This window comes from Trachemys scripta, chromosome 20 (genome assembly GCF_013100865.1).
Source record: "Trachemys scripta elegans isolate TJP31775 chromosome 20, CAS_Tse_1.0, whole genome shotgun sequence".
NCBI lineage: Eukaryota > Metazoa > Chordata > Testudines > Emydidae > Trachemys > Trachemys scripta.
Genome location: NC_048317.1, coordinates 11,114,693 through 11,138,018, shown reverse-complemented (window position 1 = coordinate 11,138,018; position 23,326 = coordinate 11,114,693). Strand labels below are relative to the sequence as shown.

Below are 23,326 nucleotides of genomic sequence, written 5' to 3'. Positions count from 1 at the left end.
CCGGGGACACAGAGCAGAGTCTGCCCCGCTGCCTGCAAAGCACTCTTGGATCCATCCGGCTGTATAAACGACCAGTCCCTGTTGTATATGTTTCATCCCATAATTCTGCCCTGGAATAGGGCTGTCACTTGGATCCTTTGGGAGTGGGCACCTTAGAAACACCAGAGTAGGGACTGTGGGCTCTACAGTGCTGAAGATGGTGCAGGCCAGGGGGAGGTGTGATCTGTCTGACAGTAACCCCTCACGCCCCAGCTGAGATCAGGGCCCGCTGTGCTACGCGCTGGACAGACGCTGGATACGTCTGCAGTGGAGGTGGAATTTCCAGCTCGTGAACCCGTACTAGCCCACGGCAACACGAGTGACGGGCCGGGCTAGCAGCCCAAGTAGGTCCCCAGGGTTTCAGACGGGGCTGTATTAGCCTGCTGTGGCTACGCCGCTATTTTTAGCGCACTGGCTCGTTCAGAGCTAGCGTGGGTATGTCTGGTGGAGCTGGCACGGCTGCCTCTGGCTCCCGTGTGGACACCGCTGTAGCAAGAGGGAGACGGAGGAGTTCGATGTCTGCACGGCAATAAAAGGCCCACGGCATTCAGGCGATCCCCGCTGGCTAGGTGTGGGGGAGCAGACGGGTCCAGGGCTGGCATGACAGGCAGCCGTCGGCAGCGGGCACAGAACCACAGGTGCAGGTCTCGTTCCTGCCCAGTGACCGGAGCCGGCTGCCTGAAGCCCCCGAGGAGAGGATGCTGATGGGGAGGGAAGGGGCGCAGTGGGAAGGTCTAGCTCTGGCTGCGCTCGTGTGGTGGGGGAGGGCTGGGGGGGGCGGGCGAGGGGGAGGGCTTGGGGCTGGGGGGGCAGGCGAGGGGAAGGCCTGGGGCACTGGAGCTGCTGCTCGCAATGCCCTGTCCTAGCTCAGGTAGCTCGGAGGGATGCTCCATGCAAGGATCTCTTACCCCCGTGTTTCCCCAGCCCAACCACAGCCGGTTTCTTGTTCCTCTTCTCAGCCGTTCTCTCGCTGTGCCCCTGGCAGGTGGGGAGACCAGCTTCCCCTCCCCGGCTCAGCTGCCGGAACTGAACGCTGAGGGGGGGGATCCAGCCGGCTTGCCCCAGAGGGGCCCTCCCCGACAATGGGTGCTCCTGTGCAGTGGGTCTGGCACCGGGCCAGCCCTGCACTGGCACAGCTGGGGGCGGGCGCATGAGGGCAGACGGCATCTTCACAGCTCAATAGCGGCCCTTGTGCGGCTCCTGGGACCAGCTCCCGCTTACATATTCATGGCGGGCTGGGCGGGGGCGCCACCTTGGCAGCGGGACTTTCACTGCCTGTGGGAAGGGGGCCCAAGGCGGCAGGGTGGGCAGGGGTGGGGCACAGGGCAGGGGTGGGGCACAGGGTGGGCAGGGGTGGGGCACAGGCCTTTTCCCCCAGCGCAGGATGGGCCTTTACTATAACAATTTCCTGCATCTTAGACAAGACGCTAGGGACCGAGGTGGGGGCTGATGGGGGCGGGGGGGAGAAGACAGGAGGGGGAAGAAAGGGGCCCCCCCCCCCTTCTTCCCTCTCCTGTCTTCTCCCCCCCGCCCCCCGCTTTCTGCCTCTGTAATTGCTGCATCTGAGAATAGCTTGCTGGGGAGCTGCCTGGTCTCTTTTTGCCTCCCCCACAAAAAAGTAACCCCCCCCAAGCTGCTGCCATGGAGAAGTGGGGTAATATACAGAGGAGGGACTGAGCCTCCCCCCCCCCATCTTATTGGGGAGCCGGCTGGAGAGCATGAGGCTAAAGGAGCAAAGATGCTGAGGCTCGCGTCCCCTGTACCGAGACACCCTCTCTGCATGGGGTGCAGCAGCTAGGGGCAGGGTAGCATCGAGCCTGGGATTACTTGGGCGGCAGGTTCAGAGGTAACTCGGCCTTCCTCCTTGCAGGGGGGGTGAACGGTGCTTGGCATGAGCCCTTGGGAACCCAGGCCCCCTCTGCTAAAGACCCCTGGCCCTTCTCAGTAGGGGCTTTGCATGGTGCCCTTGACCTGACCCCTCCCTCCTGGCAGTGCTGGACTGTGGGCAGGTGGCTGCCATCCCCCACCACAGAAGGGGCTGCATTTCAGTGGGCCTGTCAGTGTATTCTCCGCAAAGCCGTTCTGGGTTCCTGGGGCAATACAGACATGTCGTGTCTCACAACTACTATTCACAGCGTTGTGGATCAGGCATCGGCCTGGGACCCAGGAGGCTTGGGTTCTCTTCCCAGTTCTGCCATGGCCCTGCTGCGTCACCTTGGCCAAGTCACAACCCTGCTGTGTGCCTCCGTTTTCCCCCCTCACCTCTTGTCTGTCTAGACCATAAGCTCTTGAGGGCAGGGACCGTCTCTTAATATGTGTGCAGTGCAGCCCTAGCACGGTGGGGCCCTGATCTCAGTTGGCATCTCTAGGCACTCCTGTAATACAGCTAATAGTAACGCTCTGGAGGGCAAGGTGCCGGGATATTGGAGAGTCGTGCCCCACGTGTTGCTGTTCGCCCCCTTCTCGCTTTGCCTCTGGGCTTGCTTCCAGCACCCTCTTGGTGAGGTAGCGGCTCCTCCCAGCCAGTAACCAGCCCAGGTGGTTTTGCACCGGATGAGACGTGGTGGAAGGGAGGCCTTTGATCACGATGATAATGGAGAGGGGGAGTGTCCACACTGCAGAGTGCTGTAGGGCTATCGGTGGGGGAGGGAAGTCTCATGTAGACCGGGCCAGAAAAGTTCAACCCAACCTGCGAGAGGGCCCTTTCTCCCAAGAAGCAGCCCCAGCCCCTCTGTAGACAGCAATGCAGCGAGCGTTCTGATGGGGAAGAAAGGGGAAAGAAATTTCAGCACCTCCCTTCCTGCTTCACCTGCCTGGGAACATCCCTGGGCGAGGAGCAGGTTCCCCATAACCCCCGCTGCAGGTTCAGTATCTCGCAGCATCAGGCCAATTAGCCGCGCCTCCCCTTCCTCTTCCATTCTGAGAACAGCCGCTGGGCAGCCTGCCGCACCGGGCGTGCAGAAGTGGGAGCCGGAATAAACCGGCGGTTAGTTCTGGGGGCTTCCCGACGCCGCTGCACTATGGGGACATGGAAAGCTCCTGCCTCAGATGAGTGAGCGGAGGTGCAGAGAGGTGCTAGCCCCGAGCCCAGCCACAAGGTGAGTCCTGTCGGGTCAGCTGTGTGTGTTTAGCTGCTTCCTCCACCACAAGGGATGTGCTCTGTGCTTGGGGGATGGGCCCCTTCATTTTCACCAGTGCGGGGTGTCCGGATTCCCCCAGATCTCAAAGGCCGGAACGGAGCCCTGGGCTCATGGACTCTGACCACCTCCGTAACACGAGCCGGAGGACTGCCCTGAATGGACTCCGGCTCGAATGAGAGCCGATCTTTTAGACAGACGTCCCATCCTGGTTTAAAAATGGCTAGCGATGGCAAATCCACCCTTGGAAAGCCAAGCCAGCGGATAGATACCCACACTGTTAAAACATGTACGCCTTATTTCCCATCTGAATCCGGCTCGCTTCAACTTCCAGCCGCTCTATCTTGTCAGAGGTTTGGCTGCACACAGGAGAGCCCCTTATCAAAACTTTTTCCCTACTCCTTAACCGTCTCTTTAAGGGACGTAGCTTGAACTCCTTAAGGCTATCGCTGTAATGGTTCCCCAGGGCTCTCCTCTGAACCCGCTCCAATGGCTTGTTTTTTGGATCCAGGTCATTTGATTCAGGCCAGAGTCCAGCCGTACCAGGTTCCCCCTCAACGCTGCCTGTCCTAGCCGAGGAGGGCCGGACTGGACTCCGTTAAGAGGTGGCCGTTGTCTCATACGACGGGGGCTGCTGTTGAAATGTTCTAGGTGTGGGGAATGGGTGATATGTCCACATGTGGAGCTGGCTCTGGCTGGGCCCCTACGTGGGGGATGGTGCTTTACGTCCCCTGAATGCGGGAATGAGTGACGGCAGAGGCCGAAGGCCACCCTCCTCTTGCCTTGCCATGTCACGTCAGCTGAGGGCTGGCTGCGCTGGGTTGGGGGCAGGCTCTCTGTTGGGAGCAGGAGCTTGAGATTCCGAAGTCGGCTGCAGTTAGGGAGAAGTCTGCTTCCCAGACCGTGGGCGGGAAGATGGCCTAGTGGTTAGAGGTGCAGCCTGGGGCTTGGGAGGATCTAGGTTCAAATCCCTGATCCACCATGATCTTGTACAAGTCACTCAGTCTCTGTGCCATCAGTACAACCCCTCCCTCACAGGGGTGTCCTGAGGATAGAGGCGCCCAGAGCAGCGTGGCAGGGCCTGGCCTAGGTACCTCTCCTCTGTTCCCAGCCTTTAGAGTTTGTGGCCTAGAGTCTGGGGGCGGGGGCTGAGCTGTGCCCCCACTTCTGCTCTTGAGGGCAAGGCCTTTCCGCTTGGTCGAGGCTTCCCCCTCCTGGCCGGCACTGGTGACAGATTCCAGTGCTTGTCCCACAGCCTCCCCGGCTGCTGGTTGCCGCGGTGGGGAGGCTGGATAGGCAGGGAGCAGCTTCAAGGGTGGGGATGAGTAACCAAGCGGGGAGCCAGACAAGCATCCCGCAGGGGCTTTGATGGCTGGCACCCCTGCTCCCCCTCTTCCCCGCAATGTTTTCCTTGCCTCCCGGCTCTGAAGTGTCCCTGCTTTGCAGCTGGCCCTGCATGGTCCTCTGTTGTCTGGCATGGGAGGGGGGCGAGAAAATAGCCTGGGGAGAAAGAAGACAGCGATGACTACAGGGCCATAGCTGGGAAATAAATACCCACCCCCAGTGCAGCATGTCAACATGGGCCGGTCCCTCAGAGGCCATGTCCAAGGCCTGCATCCCCTTTCTCAGCCCTCTGCTCACACCTGGCTGCTCCTCCCTGCCCCAAAGACCGTGCCTTGGGCCTACCCCCTGCCCCACTATCTCCAAAACGCATGCCTAGGACACCCCAGCCTGCCCCCTGCCACCCTCTCCTGCTCCTCTTCCCATACGTGTCCAGTCTCCTTCCCTTTGCCAGAGCTCATGCCCTGGGCCTGCTCTCCCTTGGCAGTCCCTCCCCATGGCCAGATCTGCTCCCCCCTCCCTCGCTGACCCTTCCCTTCCTCTCATGGGGCCTCTTGTGCTCCCTGATCCTAGAATATCAGGGTTGGAAGGGACCTCGGGAGGTATCTAGTCCATCCCCCTGCTCAAAGCAGGACCAATCCCCAACTAAATCATCTGATGCTTGTGCTTCTCTTTCCTCTCCCTCCTGCTCCCCACTTCTGGCCTGGTCCCCCTCACTCTCCACTGTAGGGCCAGAGGCAGATTACCGAGGGGGTGGCTTCCCTGCCTTCTAGTTGGGTTAGGATGCCATAGGTCTGGGCCATAGGTCTGGGCCATAGGTAAGCTGAGGGCAGTGCCAGGGAAGAGCGGGTGGGTTCAGAAAGCCCCTTGCTGTTATCTGCCTCCCTTTCCCCAGGAGATGGTTAGGCTGTGGTCTTCAGAAGCGAGATGGTCCATGAGAGGGTCGGCAGGAACCAGCCCAAGATCTGCTGGGCCTTGGGGGATCGCTGGCGGGGGTCAGCGGTGAGTCCCAGGATGAGGGTGGTTGGCATGGTGCTGCTGGGAAGCTGCTCCCTTTGGCACCCCCGGGGCTCCCCTGGCAGGATGCCTTTCCCCCCCCTCCCAGCAGGAAGAAAGGGCTCCACGCCGCTCCCCTGGAGGCCTGACTCCACATGCACCCACCCCATGCTGCCTTTGAGAGCAGAAGACCCGGCCAGCTCAGGGCTGTGGTAACCTCGGGCTGATCCCCCATCACTGGCGAGAGGACCGCTCTGAAACTGTCCTGGAGCCTGCCCTGTGCCCCCCACGCACAGGGTGGGATCTCCAGGCTGGCTGGTAACCCAGGCAGCCTGGATTTGTAGTGGGGTGTTATGGCGGGGGGAGCATGTTATGGCACCCGTCAGCCCAAAGCTCAGAGCCCGGAGAGTCCCCACCAAGCGAGCCAAAGGGCTGGTCTGCGCTGCAGAGTGGGCTGACGCTGACCTAACTCTGCAGGTGTCTACACTTAAATTTCGCTTCCGCGGACGTAACTGCCCCTCTCCGCTGTCTTAACTCCACCTCCGCCAGCGGCGTAGTTGGTGTTGATGCTGCTAGGGCGACGCGGTGTCCGTGTAGGCTGAGCGGGTATTTCTATTGCCGGTAGGGTGACCAGATGTCCCGATTTTATAGGGACAGTCCCGATTTTGGGGTCTTTCTTATATAGGCTCCTATTATCCCCCCAACCCCTGTCCCGATTTTTCACATTTGCTGTCTGGTCACCCTAATTGCCGGCCGTCCCTAGGGACGAACCGTGCAGAGCCAGCGTGTTGGCGTGAGCCGGGGAGGGGTCAGGCTCAGAGGGAGATGCCTTGTGTTCAGGGACAGTGGAGAAGCTTGAATAAGAGTCTGGGTAGTGTCAGCTGCTCTTGCTTCACCCTCAGCTGCCGGCTTCTGTAAGCACCGGACGGGTTCTCAGCGGGGGAGGCCATGGTCCCATTGCTTTTGAAAGTTCTGCCCACCCCTTTTTTCCTGCCTTAGGGCAAGTGCCTGGGGTGTGGAGAGGAGTGAGTGGTGGGTGGGGCCTCAGGGGAAGAGGGCGGGGCCTTAGGCAGAACAGGGGTGGGGCCTTGGTCTGGGCACCAGTGGCCCCCTCCTACCCCACTTCTAGGGAGCTTCCGGTGTTCCTGTTTCCCAGGGGTGGCACTTGTGAGTGGACCATGCTAAGGGCTGGGAGAGCAGTAGTGTGAGGAAGGACTGGGGAGGGTTCCTGGCAGAGTGGGGAAGCAGAGGTCGGAGAGGCTTTCTGGCTGCAGAGGAGTGGGTGGCGTGGGAGGGCGTGCCCGGGAATCGGGGCGGGATCATCCTGGAATATGTTGCTGGCGTTGGGTGGAGTGCAAGGGGCTGGAATTGGGGATGGGGCAGCAGGAAGAGATTGCTTCACCCATTGTGGAAATGCAGCCAGCTCTAGGGTGGAGCATGGCAGTTGTTTAACATGCAGCAATGCTGTGCAACAACTCAGGCCCGGAAACGAAAGTGAGGGTCAGACCCGGCAGCGTGGAACGGCTCTGCGGGGGTTCCGCCAGGGCTGCCCCTGTCTTGTGAAAGGGGCCGTGGGATCATTACACAACATAGGCAGCAAGTGGGACCAGAGTGGTGACTCTCCTTTCATGTTGCAATCCCTGATTTTCCCCAGGGCACAGTCTGGGTTGCTCCTGGTTCCTTCCTGTAAGGCTGATTGGTGGTGACTTCTCTGTAGAGTTTGGGAACACGCAAAGCGTGCAGTGAGGGCTGGGGAATGGAGAAGTGTACTTTCCATGTGAGTAGGGGAGAGCCACCCCCATGGTCACTGCCCCTTCCTGTGTTGTTTCACCAGCCTTGGTGCAGTGACACTAGGGATCCATCCGGCCCCTCGGAACGGATCCTCACCAGACGGCTGATGCGTGGACCCAGGTGAGGAGATGGCTGGTTAATGCCCAAGATTCCGAGATCTCAGCCTGGGGATGCCTCTGCCCTTCTTAGTTGGCTGTTGCTCCCGGTGAGGGATTTAGAGACGCCGATTTCAGTGAAGAGGGCGGCTTGGTGGCTTGGAATGGGCTATGGGGGACCCTCAGCCCTGGCATCGCCCAGCTGGGCTAGTTAGATCACCAAAGCCAAGGCTGTTTGGTGGCCGGGGTCCAGTGAGTTTGGTGGAACCCAGCGTGGTTCTTCCTGTCGCCACCTGACGCTCTCCCTTGTGGGCAGCTCCAGCGCTGGGCCGAGGGTTGTTTGGGCCGCCGCTCTTGGGTGAGACCTGGCCAAGGCTGGAGCACGTTGGCAGGGCGGCCGGGGGAGAAGCTTGACCTGCTCGTGTAGCTGGTGACTACTCCGCTGGCCCTCATCCTGGGGAGTGAACTCGGGACCTGCGGTGTTAAGGCACGATGCCCATTTCAAGCGTATTTAATGTTCGTAGCCCACAAGTACCTGGCGGCCCCAAGCAAATCCCGGCCACGTTGTGCTAGGCGCTGGACCGACAGTCAGGGCGAGAGAGGCTCTCCATGGACAAGATGGGGGCAGGAGAAACAGAGGCACGGAGAGAGGAAGTGATGTGCCAAGGGCAGAGCCAGGAAGAGGACCAGGTCACCTGACCCCCACTCCCATGCCCAGGCCACGAAACCCCACTGCTTGGCGTACACAAAGCCTGCACCCTGTGCTTAACACCCCATCGTCCTCACACTTGGCTCCCGTGCGGTACGATCAGCATCTATAATAACTGTAGACAAATAATGCCTCAGACTTTGGGGTAGCTCGGTGGGGGAAGACTGTTTTGCGCCCTCTGAATTTGCACACACTGTGTGTGTGTGTGTTGGAGTTTTTGTGGAGCAGGAGACAGGGTGTGGATCCTGTGTATTTCAGCCCCTAAAGGGACCCTGCTCCCATAGACTGCACCTGGGGAAACTCCACCTCTCTCCGCTTCGCTTCTCTTGCGGCTCTTTTGATCCACCCAGCCCCCTGTGTTGTGGCTCTTGAGGTGTCCCTGTGCCACCTGCTGGTTGCTGCAGACACACAGGCCATCTGCTAAAGAATCTGGTTGGCTGGCAGCCTGGGCAAGGTCAGCTTGTAAAGGGTTAAAGAGTCCTGGGGGCTGGGGGGGGGGCTCGGCTGGTCCTGACCCAAATAAAGGCTTCCCATCCCTCTTGGAGTTGCCGTGAAAGGCATGGCACATCCTTGAGCTGGGGCATGTCCGGGGCCATTGTCTCTCGCTCCTATTGTACTCAGCCACCCTCATTTCACAGCCCAGTCGGCAGGAGATGAGGATGTGGGGAGACGGCCATTTGGCTGGAATTCAGTCAGGACACCGAGGCAGATGGCTACTAACATGCTGGATTGGGAGGAGTGTTCTGTCCCGGCTGCTGAGTCTGGGGGGGACGGGACAGTAGTCATGTCCCTGCTGCTGGGATGGGGGACAATGGGCTTGGATCACAAGGTCTCCTGTAAGGTATTATATACAAAGTGATAACACGCTGGTCCTGAAAGCACTGCGTGGTGTGTGTGTGTATGGGTGTGTATGAAGAGTTACAAATATGATCTAGAAAATTTTGTGTTTGACAAGCAATGCATAACCTAGCCTGCCCTAGACTGAGGAATGTGTATTTGCTTGTCCAGCCAGCCTGGTCGTCAGGCAGATATCATGAAGTTACATTTACATGCAAGGTAAACAGTCCTCAGGAGAGCAAGTGGGCGAAAAGGGACCACATAACAATCTCGGGGGGGGATGCTGCACCCCCAGGAAGTCTTCCTGCCTTTTGATGGAGGGTCAGTGGCCTTAGGGAAGAGAAGGTGAGAGGAAAAGCCATCCATCTCTTGGGTGATCAAAGAAACCAGCCTTTGGATGCTGCAAGGGTGGCTTCTGGCTGGAAGAACCAGTCACACTGGAGAAGCTGCTGTAAGTGAGGAAACCATCTGGAACAAGAACTAGAGCTGGTTAAGTTTTAGTCTTTAGAAGTGTACTTTTTACTTTTGGTTGCTTGTAGCCCTTTCTGTCTTTATTCCTTATACTTGGTATCACTTGTTCCTGTGCCCTGCTGTTAAAAAATTCTGTTTTACTTTTACTATTCAGTGCTGCGATGGAAAAGCAGGGCATGTGAACCCCAGTTAACAGGCCACAGGGTATTGTCTCTTTAAAGGAGCAACATACTTAGTAACTTCTGGGAGTGTTCAGGAGGAGGGGCTGGGTGTCTCTGGGGAACTCGGGAGTTGGGGCTCGCCGTTTGTTACCAGCAAGGCCAGGTTTGGATTGGCTGGGTCCTGGTGAGTTTGCTGGAAAGGCAGACGAGCCAGCGCAGGGAAGGGGGTTGTCACACAGCTTAGCAGTAGCAAAACTCTACTGAGGGAGTGACAGTAAGTCACAATTCTGGGAACCCCAGTAGATCACCACAAAGGGGTGGTGTGTGTGTCCCTGTGTGCACGTACATGTGTGTGTATTTCTTTTGGCCTTTCCCCACTTCCTGCGAAGGTTTTAACCCGTTGGATATGCTTTATTCCACTTTGTACCTTTTATTAAACACAAATTACCCCAGTGCCACCAAGAGACACCCCCACCTCCATCCCCTCCCCAAACACTGCTCTAAAGTGAGCATTTCAATAGGGCTGAGGCTCCCAACTCTCACAGCCTAGGGGAGTTGGGTGCATCACACCCGTTAGGTGACTTCTGAAAATTCCGCCCTCGGTCTCTACCCAGCGCCTAGCCCATGACAGCAGGACCAGCCTTTGATAGGGTGTCCTGGGGAGGCGCTCCTGCCCAGGACTGGCTTGCGAGACGGTGTCAGTCAGAGTGCAGGGCTGGCTCGGCTGTCTGCAGCACCACTCCGCTGAGGAGCGGCGTGTGCTTTATGGACATGGCAAGGGAACGACCCACATGAGCAAGGCTGGGCTGGGGAAGGGCACGGAGTTAGGCCTTGCTCTGAGGTGGCCTGCTGGGATGGCCTGTCGTCCGCTGGATCGCGCAGGTGGCTGCGAGGAGGGGGGGGTTGTCCTAAGGGATCTCACCACCTCTCTCTATCTCTCTTGTGTCCTCCAGGTGTTGGTTCTCCTCGGGCAGGTAACATGGAGCAGCTGAACTGACCTGAGGAGCCGTCCCAGTGAGTGTCAATCTGTGTGGTGGGGGGAGGGACAGGCGGTCACACTGGTGAGTCAATGGAAAGGTTTTGCACCTTGGGAGTTGTTTGCCCCTCATGCAGAACCTATGTGACTAAGGGGCAGAGCAAATGCAGAGCCCCTTCGAGAGGGAGAGCGCAGTGTGTTGCTCCCTGCGACGTTCTGCGTCTGCATGGAACCACCAAAGTCCAGACAGGCTCTGAAGGTACAGCCCCCCCGCTCCCCTACAGCACAGCGCACCGGCCACCCCACGGCCTCCTCCGGCCCCTGCAGGAGGTAGTTCTCACCCCCCTCGCTGGCTGCCTGCTGCAGCGTGTCCCGGCCAGTGGGTCAATGGCTGAGTGGGCAGAAGATGGCCAGCAAGGGCTGCTGCTGCGGCCCTGAGTCTGTGCGTGGGCAGGATTTCACAGAGGGTCTCTTCTCTCTCGCTGGCTTCAACGGGGTTTGGTATTTCCTCCTCCCCCTCCCCCGCCCCCACTCTCTCTGCCGTCCATCTAACCCAGGGCTGCCAGTGGCAGGTGTCTGGGATGGCTCTGTCGCTCCGCATTAAGAGATGCCAGCCTGCGTGCCCCCTGCATCCACCAATCTCCTGCCGCCGCCACCGCTCCGGGCACCAGCCTCTGCTGCTCAGCTCTGCCTCCGGAGCTCCCCGCGTGCACACAGTGCAGTTGTGCTCTCGGACTGACGGGGGGCCGGGGGGAGACGCAGCCATGTTCCCTCTTACTTTCCTCCCCTCCCCCCGAAAGCAGGGAAAATAACAAGCATGCCCAGAGCCCACCCTCCAGCCAGCACTCCCTACCCCCCTGCCAAGAGATCCCTCCTGCCAGGTCCCCGTCAGCCATGCCATCAAGGCCCTAAGACTGGCCGCTTGGGCAGGAGCACTGGGCCTTTCTCCAGCGTGCCCGGGGCTCGAGCTAGGGCAGGCCGCAGTGGGGCCCGGCGGCTGGGAGGTGTCTCCTTCCCCGGGAGCCCACTCGAGTGCAGCTGAGTCGCACGTTGAATGAAACACGGACTGAGCAGGGTCCCTCCTGGGCCTGTGGGTCTAAGGTGCTGGGCCCGGAGGACGATGCTACTTCAGCCGATCTCGTTGCTGGGCCGCACGTGGGCTGGATGTGATGTGACGCTCTTGCACGGGGATGTGGAGAGGCTGGGGAGGGAATGGGCCGTGCCGGCTACAGCGGGGACCAGGATGCCTGCTGCACGCTATCGGGTACAGCCAGCCTGAGCGTCTGCTTCCCCTTCAGCGCCACCACAGCCGAAGACCTCAGCCAGGACGCAGGAGAAGGGCGGGGTCCTGCTTTCTTTGAAGTTGAATGGCCCGGCCCTTCCTGAGTTCCGCAAGGCAGGGCGTCCCCAGGCAGGCAGCGTCTCTAGATCTGACCCTGTGTCATGCCCCGGCCCGAGGCATCCATTGCTACCCGCGTGGCACAGGGTGTCGACTAGCGCAGGGAGCTCTCTGCCTCTGAAGCCGCTCTCCAGCTGATCTGGCCAGCAGAGAATCCCACTGCAGAGTCCAGACCTGGGCCCATCTGTGCTAGGAGCCGGGCCTGCACTAGCCACTCTGGGGAGACTTTCCAGAAACCTCCCCCATGTAGACGAGGCCTCGGTGCTGAGCTCAGCCCAGCACGTGTGGTTACAACCGAGCAGGCCCTTGGCAGCCACCCAGCAGCAGAGACGCCCCCGACTAGACGCAGGCTGGGAGCCGCAGCCTGACCACGGCTGCGCCGGGTTCTTCCTGTTTCCGTGGCTGCAGGGGAGGGCGCTCAGCTGAGCCTGCAGATGCTGTAGAAACCAAGTCAGTATCTGCGTCGTTCTAGCAATGCACCTCGCTCCTGGCCTGCATCCCCTTGACGCCCTTCTCTGCCCGTCCCAGGCTCCCCATGCCTGCCTCTGCCCATGGGTCTCAGTCCTGGCCTGGCACAGTTCTCCTAATGCACCCACCGCCTCTCCTTCCCCCAGGCATGAGTCCACCCACGCCTGACCTGCTGCTCCTGCCCTATGCGGGAGGGAGCTGAGCCTCTCGAACGCCTCCGGCTGGGGACCTGGGCCGGATCCGCAGCTGGTGCAAACTGCCGTCAGTGCTGATCTACACCAGCCCATCTCTGCCCTTTGCCTGCTCCAGGGCAAAGTCCCGCGCTATGTGGGAGAAACGCTGCAGCTGGCACGGGCTGCAGTCCCTGCGGAAGGGAGAGTGAATAATAGGGGCCGGCGACAATCCGGGACCCTGGATGCAGCAGGGATCTCACCAGCCTTCCTGGGAATCCACCAGGATCCCCCGCCTTGCTTTGCCACAGCTCCATCAGGGCTGGCCTGGGGGCTGGGGGAGTGAATTTCTACCCGCTCTGCCAGACCCGTCACTAGAGTACCTGGGCACCAGCCATGCTGTGTGTTTAGCTCCAGCTTCATGGATTAAAGGCATCCAGCCTGGCCTCCCACAGCCCAGCTCCCTGCCCCTGCTGGCCGGACTCCTGTGCCCTCCCTAACCCCCTGGCAGCTGGGCACACCTCTGTCCCCCTCCTCCTACAACTTGACCCACTGACCTTATTGCCAGGCAACCAGCATGTGGCAGATGGCGAGAGAAGGAAGCGGAGTTTGACAGCTGGGGAGGAGGGCGAAGTCAGTGAGCGCCCCATATCCCCCCCCCCCCCCCCCCCCCACACACACACACCCATGGAGCTGTGTGGTCACACATGTGCCGTCACACGCAGCCAGACACACTCACTCCCAGGCGGGAGAGGCACCAAGTTGCCCGCATGGGCAGCCATGTGCAAGGAAGAGGCGGGTGGGGACCGGCTGCATGGACCGTTGCTCTGCGGCAGCGCAGCAGGAAGGTGGGGCTCTCTGGCTGGGTGCATCTGGTGGGGCAGGAAGGGGGCATTGGTTTGCTTTGGCGAGGAGCAGTGGGGTGGGCTGCTGGGGGGATGGACTCACCGGGCTGCTGGCCAGTGCAGGGGGAGGGAGCAGTCCAGTTCCATCTGGGAGGATCGTGGTTCCGCTCCGGGTGATGGGTCCGTTCTAGTCCAGCAGCGCACCGGAGTCGCTGATGGGCAGCAGTGCACGGTCCATGGCGTGTGCTAGCAGAGTTCCTGGAGGAAGGGCATGGTCTCTTTGCCCGGTGGCTGACCCCGCGCGCTCTCCTCCCCCTGCAGGCTTTGCCCAGAATGGGCTGTGTGTATTGCAAGGAGAAGGAGTCGAATAAAGGCCAGACGGAGAACACCGATGGCTCGGCATCGAAATCCTGCTACGGCCCCGACCCGACGCAGCAGAATCCCTCCAGCAGCTTCACCCGCATCCCCGACTTTAACAACTTCCACAGCACGCCCGCCGGCGCCCCCGCCTTCATGGGCCCCGGCCTCTATCCCAACAGCACCTTGTGTGGAGTGGGGATCACAGGTCAGTCTCCGTGGTGCCCCTGCCATGGGGCTCTAGTGGATGGAGCACCGGGCTGGGTTTCTATTCCCTGGCCTGCTGGGTGACCTGGCCCAATCACGTCCCTGCCCCGTGCCTCAGTTTCCCCTCTCACCCTGCATCTATCAGACTGTGAGCTCTTCGGGGCAGGGGCAGTGCCTGGTGTGACGTGACCTCAAGCCACGACTGTAATACATAAAGTGACAGTGGCAGCTCACAGCAGCCTGCCCAAGCTCTCCTGCCCATGGCAGATTCCTCACTGCCCTGTCCCTGTGTCTCGCAGGCGGGGGCGTGACCCTCTTCATTGCCTTGTACGATTACGAAGCCCGGACGGAAGATGACCTGACGTTCCTGAAGGGGGAGAAATTCCACATTATCAACAATACGTGAGTGTCCCATTCGGGGCTGGGCTCCTCTCCTCCGGGAACCCTGTCCCCGCCCCCCACGACGAAGTGCAAACACACCCGGGTCTGATGCTGGCCGGGGCTCCCCGCCTCACGCGGCCCTGCTCCGAGAGCAGCTTGGCTGGGGGATTTCACAGCCCATTGGCGTTTGCACCACAAGCCCAGCTAACCAGCTAGGCCGAGTTAAACCCATTGGGGACCGGGCTGGGGGCAGAGGTGACAAACCCAGGCCTGAGCCTGTTGCTTTCTGCGGAAGACCTTGCTCCCAGGTCTAAGCTGGCTGGCCCTGGTGGGGCAGGCTGGGAGCAGCTGAGGAGTGGCTCGTCCTCTGGCATGAATACTGGATGCCACATGACGTGGGAGCGGGACAGAGGGGCTCAGCGGGGTCTCCAAGATGGGCTGCATGCCTACCTTCGAGGGGTGGGGCTTCCTCGCAGACTCTCACCCTGTCTCTTTGGTTCCACAGCGAGGGCGACTGGTGGGAGGCGAGGTCCCTGAACACAGGGGCCACGGGCTACGTCCCCAGCAACTACGTGGCTCCGGTGGACTCCATCCAGGCGGAAGAGTGAGTAGGGCAGCCCTGGGCTGACTGGGAAACGGAGCCCATTTGACCACCAGAGCCCAGTGTACTGGCTGGGGGCAGAGGAGGGAGCCAGTGACCCAGGGACGTCCAAGAGATGCTCCATTTCCCCCCCCCTCCACAGCACCCTTGGGGCAATACAGACGCCTAACCAATCCCTCCCCGGCCCCCAACACACACACTGGATCTGTACCAAGGCACCCCAGCTCTAGGAGTTGCCTCTCGGTATCAAACCAGCTGGGTCACACAGTGGTAACCTGCTTCCAGCAGTGCCTGATGCTTCAGGTGGTGAAATCTCCCATGATGCACCTTGCCAGCAAGTGGGAGGAGTTTCCTTCCTGACCCCTGTAACGTCAGCTGATGACCTGAAGCATGAGAGTGGATTACCCCTAGCTTAACCTAGATAAATATTGCTGTAGTACCTTCTGCTCCCAGATCCCCAAGCGCATTGCACCCATTAGTAAATTCATCCCCACAGCCCTGCTGGGAGGTAGGTAAGGTTTATTATCCCCAGTTTGTAGAAGGGAAAATTGAGGCAGAGAGAGGCTAAAAGGCTTCCATCCTGTGATCGGGCACCTGAACTCATATTTAATGGCAGGGACCAACGTTGAAAAATGTGGCCTCAGCAACTTGCCTAAGGTCACTCTGAGGGGCGGAGCCAGGAATAGAACCCAGGAGTCCTGACTCCCTGATTTTTGTTCTAAGTCTCAAACATACTGCCCCACCCAGTACCTCCTGTGCATGTGTGTACATCAGCTGCCCAGCTACCATATTCTGACTATTTCAATTGCACCTAGAGGCCCCAGCCGAGATTAAGGCCCCACTATGCAGGGTGCTGTATGTACTGAAGTAAGAGAGCGTCCCGCCCCAGAGAAGCTGCAGAGAGACACAGGCTGGGAGAACAGACGCTGCATTCTCCCCATTTTACAGATGGGAGACTGAGGCTCCGGGAGAGTCGGTGATCTTCCCAAGGGCTCTCAGGAAGCCAGGAGCCGACGCAGCTCTCTGAGTCTCTCACGGCTGGGCTGTAACATCCTTCCCCTGGCCCTCTGTCTTCGTTTGAGAGTCCCAAATCCTTCCCTCCCCTTTCTGGATCCCCGCGGCAGGTGGGGCGTAGGTGAGCCGTGGCTGCCAGGTGCCCCCGGGCACGTTACTAACCCTCCCTCTCCTTGCCCTCCGTGCCAGGTGGTACTTTGGGAAGATGGGGCGAAAGGACGCTGAGAGGCAGCTGCTGTGTCAGGGCAACCCCCGAGGGACCTTCCTCATCCGTGAGAGCGAGACCACCAAAGGTAGCGGCCGCGCCCTTCAGCAACCCGGGGGGTGTGTGTGTGTGTGTGTATGGAGCGGGGGTGCTCTGGGAGAGGCAGCAGGGGCCAGGATGCTTCCCCCCCCCTCCCCCCCATCTGCCTCCACACCGGCAGCCAGCTGGGGGGATGCGCTTCCCAGCACGCAGCAGCAGAGATTTCTTTTGCCCCCAGCCCCGCGTGCCTGGGGAATAGCCCCCATCTGAATCCCCCGTGGCTCTCCCATACAGCAGCACCGTGCCCCCTGCTGGTGTCCACTAGCTGCTCCCACCACTCCCTGCCTGTGTCTGTCTCCGGCCCGACCCCTTTGCTGTCCCTCCCCAGGTGCCTACTCCCTGTCCATCCGGGACTGGGACGAGATGAAGGGCGACCACGTGAAGCACTATAAGATCCGGAAGCTGGATAACGGTGGCTATTACATCACCACGCGGGCCCAGTTCGAGACCATCCAGGAACTGGTCCACCATTACATAGGTAAGGGGAGGGCAAGCCAGGGCCGGGCAGGGATGGCACCGGAGGGAGCGTGGCGTGCCGAGATGGGTTCAGCCAGAGGGGCCCATAGGGTCTTGGAGCCCCCAGGCCCTATGGGGGTTGAGGGGGGCAGTTGTGGGGCTGGCCTGTGCAGACCGAAGTAGGGACGTGGGTGAGCTGGAGGGGGCCTGCTGCGTGTCTTGGAGCTGCCGTTGGCCTTTCTGCACCCTGCCCAGCAGCTGCAATGAAATCCACCAGCCTGGCCTTCCCAAGACGCCTTTGGCCCATCCCCAGCCCTTGAGAGAAGCTCCCAAATCTGAGCTGGGGGGATCCCAGCCTGTGGCAGCCAGAGAAGCAGGGGCTTTGGCTCGGTGCGGAGTGGGGATGCCCCAGAGCGGGGGCTCTGGGAGACTTCTCCTTCCTGCGCGGGAGGAGCCCTTGGGGAACCTGTGCCCGGGTTGATGGGCCTCTGCGAATTCCTTGTGCTGCAATGAAACTCTCCCCGGCTGGAGCTGCCGAGCTCAGGCTCACCGCAGCCCCTCTCCTCCCACCGTGCCTCCCTCCTCATCTAGCAGCACCCCCCACCCCCTGGCATCCTATACCAGCCAAAGCAGCGGGGGGTGGGGTGGCTCCTTTGGTCACTGCCCACCCCACCCCAGCACCGATCACAGAAGCCAGCCCGTGGGAGCAATGCACGGACCAAGGGGGTCAGACCAGTGAGGGCCCCCCAGCAACCGCGCGCCAGCTGGGAGACGGCCGAGCTCCGCAGTCGCCGTTCAGTGCTGACCAACGTGCCAGGTCCAGGACGGCTGGGAAACCTGCTGCTCGGGGCCGGACTGCCCAGGGAGTCAGGCCGGGCTCAGACTGGGGCAGCGCGAGCTTAGCAGGCCCCACTGGCGGGTAGAAGGGGCCCATCGGGTACAGAGCTCCGGCGGGCTCCTCCCCACGACGCGCACCCAAGGAGCTCCGCTGAACCCCCACGCGATCCTCCCGATTGCAAAGCCCAAGCGTGACTCCTTAGGGGATCCCCTGCAACGAGCCCCCCAGCTCCTGCCCTCCGCTTTGGCTAGCATTGCCACCTGCCGCTGCTTCTCCTGCAGGACAGGCCTGCTGCCCTGTGAGCAGGGCCCCGGCGTGGCCCCCTGTGTGGGGCAGGTGAGAGGCGTGGCTGTGCTGCCCCCTGGGGCTGGCAGGGATGTGTTTTCTCTCTCCCTGCCCTCGAGTGCCTCGTCTCTCCGTCTGTGCTCTCATCTCTCTCTCTTTCTTCTCGCTCCTTCCTTCCCTCGGCTCTGTCCGCAAGAGCGAGCTGCGGGCCTGTGCTGCCGCCTGGCCGTGCCGTGCCACAAGGGGATGCCCAAGCTGGCAGACCTGTCTGTCAAAACCAAAGACGTGTGGGAGATCCCGCGAGAGTCGCTGCAGCTGATCAAGAAACTGGGCAATGGGCAGTTTGGGGAAGTGTGGATGGGTAGGACTCTCCAGGCGAGCGGGGGGGCTGAGCCAGGAGGGGAGGGGAGAATCCCAGGCCCGGCGACCAGCCAGGGCGAGGGGAGGCACACCACTGACTGGATCCATCCAGGGCATCCCAGGGATGCGGCAGGGAACAGACCGGGCTTGTTATTGGCGGGAGACTTCATGAGCCATCCGCAGGGTCTCCTGGTTAGCAATCTCAGCAGGACTGACTGAGCCCTGGGGACTGAAGTCACTTCTTACCCCTTGGGCTGGCCAGGCCGGGGGTGCGGGGGGGCCACTTCCTTGCTGTGGATGCGTGGGGGGGAGGGGAGCTTCCCTCCCCAGACTCTCTCTAGCACGAGCGCCTCGCTCGCGCACATGGGAATTGGCTCAAGGAAACGTGCTGCTGAAAGCCATCAGGCCTGTTCCTTCTACACAGCAGGGGAGTTGCCATTGGATCCAGCCTAGTGCCACCCCTCCCCTGGTGGTGGGGAGCCCCTGATCGCCTGCTCTGGGTTGCTCTGTCGGAGTCTAACCGCTCTCTGCTGGCTCTAGGGCCCGGGACAGTGAATCTGTGGAGGGAGGGAACAAATCAATCAATTAATCCAGACTCAGCCTGGCCTCCAAGCTGGCTGCATAGCACTGCCATTTGCGCCTGGTTCTGCCCCACTAAGCAGCCAGACCTGGCAGCCAGTAACTCCTCTCTGCGCACCTGTCTGGAGGGCGGGTTTGGGCAGCCATAACTGACCCGTCCTCTTGTCGGGGAGGTGGGAGCTGCAGGGCAGATCCAGGCCGGACCCGTGTACCCACGGGGAGACCCTGCCCTGGCAGGACAAACCCACCTCTGCTATGATCCTACCCGTTGCATCCCGGGAACGCAGGTGAACAGCGCCAGCTGGTGGACAAGTCAGCCGGCGCCAAGGCAGGCGATCAATCCAAGCCTGGGCTCCCCTCCTCCGCCTCTCAGCCCTTGTGCATGTGCATGCCGAATTCATCCCATTCTCCACTCCCCCCTTCCTCTCTTCCACCTCCTCCCCATCATCCCATCCCCTGCAGAGTTCAATGACGGTCTGTGCCATCTACTAACCCGGGTATGCCCCAATATGAAGCCCCAGACTATGAGCCTGTCTAAAGACGCCTGGGAAATAACGCGGGAGTCCGTCAGCTTGGACAAGAAGCTTGGCATGGGCTGTTTCGGAGACGTGTGGATGGGTAAGGCGGGCACCGTGCAGCGGGAGGATGGGGCCAGGGCCAGAGGCTGATTAATGCAGGGCTGGGAGAGGCCGGGGGGTGGGAGGGAGGGTGGATCCATCTGGTCCCCACCAGACCCACAGGTTCTGATTATTTACATAGGGGCAGGACTGAGGGTCTCTGCCCGTCAGATGTGGGGAGGGGGTCTCAGGGAAGCCTCTCTGAAGTTTTCCAGCCCATATGGGAGTGGGGGAAGGGAATTCGCCCCATTCCAAGTGGGGCTCCTACACTGGGGGGAGGCTCGAGGGGTGGGGGGGACTTTCAGACCCCTGTCCCTGAAATGGGGTGAGACATGGGCACCCACTGCTTGTCCTGTGGGGGGCGGGGGCGTGAGACACAGGCATCCCTTGCCCATCCCATGGGGGAGCGGGGGCTGACCTGGGGATCTCTGCAGGGAAGGGGTGCGAGTGACTCAGGGTCTGCTACCTGCCCTGGGAGTGACAAGGGCTTCTCTACTGGGCTCTTCATCCTGGAGGCATTTCACCCTTCCCCCCCCCCCCCCGCCCTCCCTGGAGCTGGCACTGACTGCCCCCCCACCTGCATTGCCGGTCGGGGCGGGCGCGCCGTGACACTGTCCCCCTTCCTGCTGGCTCCAGGCACGTGGAACGGCACCACCAAGGTGGCGGTGAAGACGCTGAAGCCGGGCACCATGTCCCCGGAGGCCTTCCTGGAGGAGGCCCAGATCATGAAGCGGCTCCGGCACGACAAGCTGGTGCAGCTCTACGCCGTGGTGTCGGAGGAGCCCATCTACATCGTCACAGAGTTCATGAGCCAAGGTGAGAACCGGGCGCAGCCCTGGGGCGGGCGGGGGGGGTCGTTGGCTGATTGGCTTCCTGACCCAGCTGTGTCTGCACCAGGGCAAGGGACTTGGAGAACACAGCGACTTCTAGCCGGGGGTGGGGGGCAGGGCTGGAGGCTCACGTCCTGATGCTCCCTCTCCCCTCTCCAGGAAGCTTGCTGGATTTCCTGAAGGACGGGGATGGCCGGTTCTTGAAGCTGCCCCAGCTGGTGGACATGGCGGCCCAGGTACCGGCTGATGGGTCCCGGAGGGGGCGGGAAGCGGGAATCGCCAGGGCCGGAGAGCCAACAACTGGCCGGGGGAGGGGGCTCCTTGCAACCTGCCCAGCACAGCCATGTCCTGGGTGGGGAGGGGCTGGAACTAACCCCCAGGAGGTGAGGGAGGGTCTGCACCCCAGCCAGCCATGGGGAGGGGGTGGAGAGGGGATGGGGGCTTGCCCAGGGCACCGGCGTTCTCACCACGCACTCCCCGCCCACAGATCTCGGCCGGCATGGCCTACATCGAGCGGATGAACTATATCCACCGGGACTTGCGTGCCGCCAACATCCTGGTGGGTGACAACCTGGTGTGTAAGATTGCGGACTTCGGCCTGGCCCGCCTCATCGAGGACAACGAGTACACGGCACGCCAAGGTGGGCCTGGGCTCTCGGGCTGTGCCCAGGGCTGGGAGTGGCTGCGCTCTCCTTTGCCCCAGATGGACCATGGGGCAGAGTGACCTCCCCAACCCCAACCCCATCCTCCCGCAGCACCCACGTGTCAACACTGGGGGAGGCAAAGGGGCCACGGATCCCCCGCTGACATCAGTCCTGAGGAGCCCTGTGCCCTCGCTGGCGGTGGGCATGCTGCCCCAGGGGAACTTGCCCCCTGCGGTGGTCTCATCCCCTGCCCCATCTCATCTACCTCGTCTCCCCGCAGGTGCCAAGTTCCCCATCAAGTGGACAGCCCCGGAGGCTGCTCTCTATGGGAAGTTTACTATCAAGTCAGACGTGTGGTCCTTCGGCATTCTCCTGACGGAGCTCGTCACCAAGGGCCGCGTGCCCTACCCAGGTACGGCTGTCTGGCACCAAGAGGCAGCCGCTGGCTCTGCCCGCTCCTGTTGGGGTTGTGTTCATTAGTGGGGGCTGTTGGGGCTTGTGCTGGTCCAGGGGAGGGAGCAGGGTCTAGTGGTTAGAGCAGCAGTCTAGGCGTTGGGTCTATTCCCAGCTCTGGGAGGGGAGTGGTGTTTAGCAGGTAGCGCACTGGGGTCTATGACTGGCTCTGCCACTGGCCTGTGGGGTGACCCTGGGCAACTCACAGCCCCACTCTGTGCCTCAGTTTCCCCATCCGTAAAACGGGGATAATGTTGCTGACTCTGTTGGGAAGTGCCCGGAGAGCTACTGATGAGAAGCTCTATAGAGGAACGAGGCAGCATTAGTAGCGGTTAGAGCAGTGGGGCCTGCCGGTCAGGACTCCTGGGTTCTCTTCCCATCACTGACACTACTGATGTGACCACTTCCCTCGTGCCTCAGCAGGGTGGGGCCATAGCAAGTCCCTCCCTCCCCATGGAAATACCCATCATTAATGCCCGCAAAGCACCTCCTAGCCGCAGCCCCGCCTCAGCCGCTGTCCTTGTTGCGCAGGCATGAATAACCGGGAGGTGCTGGAGCAGGTGGAGCGGGGGTACCGTATGCAGTGCCCCAGCAGCTGTCCCTCATCCCTGCATGAGTTGATGGTGCAGTGCTGGAAGAAGGAACCGGAGGAGCGCCCCACTTTCGAATATCTCCAGTCCTTCCTGGAAGACTATTTCACTGCCACAGAGCCTCAGTACCAGCCGGGGGACAACCAGTGAGCCCCGCTCTCTGAGCCGGCCGGCCGTGCCCAGGGCCCCTTCCCTGCAGCGGCTGCACCAGGCCAGGACTTCCCAGGCGGCACTGGGCCAGGACTTGCCATGCCAGCCGGCCCCAGGCCAGGACTTCCCTCTTTGTATAATCTGGGCCAGATCCCTTTTTTACAGTCGCCTTCTGGGGGTTTTGTTACTTTCCTGCCATCTGCGCTCCCCTCACTCTGCCCTGGAGGGGGGTGCTTTGCACAAATGCCTCCTATTCTAATGAGGATCCTAGCCCAGGGCCATTCTCGGGGGGCGGGGGGGGCTGAGTGAGGCTGCCCTGCAGCCCCCCTGTTGGTCCCACATGGAGAAATCCCCTCCCCGCCCCTTTCCAACTGCCTTCAACACCTAGCTCTTAACCTGAGAGAGAGGTGTGTGGTTTTTTTTTTTTTTTTTTTTTTTTTTTTTTTTTCCTTCCCTGGGGAGCAATGAGGCCATGCTGCCCGCAGGGGCCAGCCCAGCCTGCAGGGAGCATCTCTCCAAACTCAGGGGGCCAATGTGGGTGCCCTGGGCTTCGGAGGTGGCAGGGGCCAGGCCCGCTGCACCTCAGTGGCCTTGGACGGGGCGGGACCAGGCCCATCGTCCCCCCAACTGGATTGCAGCAGCTTTGGAGCGTGTCCATCAGGCTGTTCTCTCCTGGGGCTGACGGCTGCGCCCCGTCTCCGGCCCCCCTGCTCTTGAGCGGCGTCCCGCTCCCCCCCTGCCCGGCTGCTGGTGCCCCCCTCCTGGAGTTGGTGCCGTCATCTGCCACAAGTGCCTGGGGCGGAGGAGAGAGTCTTTGACTCAGGATTGGGGGGCTGTAGGATGCCCAAGCCACGGGACGCTTTCCACCGGCCATGCAAGGCCTGGATGGAGGCTGGGAGAGGGGATGGGTGGAAGGTAACTAGTCCCCCCCCTCCCTCTCGCAGCCCAGCCATGTGCCCTGACCCCTGGGAGGGGGGGACAGGTTTTGGGGGGGCTTTCCAGCTCTAGGAGCCCACGTCTCAGGTGGGGCCTTGGGGAGGCTGTTGCCCAGCCTAGGCCACCACTGTGCGCCCCTCACTGCTAGTCCTAACGTGCTGTGGGGGCAGAAGCCCATTGCCGACCACTCCCCCAGCCAGTCCTCAAGCCTCCTCAGTAGCATTACAAAGCTGGGGGGTCAGGAAGTGTCTCCGGGGTGGAGGCAGCACCCCCCCCCCCCCTTCCCCCC

The 23,326-nt window shown here is 61.2% G+C and overlaps 1 protein-coding gene across 4 annotated transcripts in view; it reads left to right on the top strand.

The window, feature by feature from the left end:
* FGR (FGR proto-oncogene, Src family tyrosine kinase) overlaps positions 1 to 23,320 on the top strand; it is a 35,868-nt gene extending 12,548 nt beyond the window's left edge. Inside the window, exons 1-13 of one of the 4 annotated variants that reach the window (XM_034754102.1) lie at positions 3,024 to 3,137; positions 10,531 to 10,591; positions 13,757 to 14,000; positions 14,299 to 14,401; positions 14,886 to 14,984; positions 16,185 to 16,288; positions 16,628 to 16,777; positions 18,075 to 18,239; positions 20,071 to 20,250; positions 20,424 to 20,500; positions 20,752 to 20,905; positions 21,189 to 21,320; positions 21,893 to 23,320. In XM_034754102.1, the coding sequence (XP_034609993.1) occupies positions 13,769 to 14,000; positions 14,299 to 14,401; positions 14,886 to 14,984; positions 16,185 to 16,288; positions 16,628 to 16,777; positions 18,075 to 18,239; positions 20,071 to 20,250; positions 20,424 to 20,500; positions 20,752 to 20,905; positions 21,189 to 21,320; positions 21,893 to 22,101 (1,605 nt within the window). In that variant the 5' untranslated portion in view covers positions 3,024 to 3,137; positions 10,531 to 10,591; positions 13,757 to 13,768 and the 3' untranslated portion in view covers positions 22,102 to 23,320. Of the gene's footprint in view, positions 1 to 3,023; positions 3,138 to 10,530; positions 10,592 to 13,756; positions 14,001 to 14,298; positions 14,402 to 14,885; positions 14,985 to 16,184; positions 16,289 to 16,627; positions 16,778 to 18,074; positions 18,240 to 19,279; positions 19,436 to 20,070; positions 20,251 to 20,423; positions 20,501 to 20,751; positions 20,906 to 21,188; positions 21,321 to 21,892 lie in introns of those variants that run through there. The other 3 variants (XM_034754104.1, XM_034754100.1, XM_034754103.1) reach the window with 3 other exon arrangements.
* Positions 23,321 to 23,326: the final 6 nt, after the last annotated feature.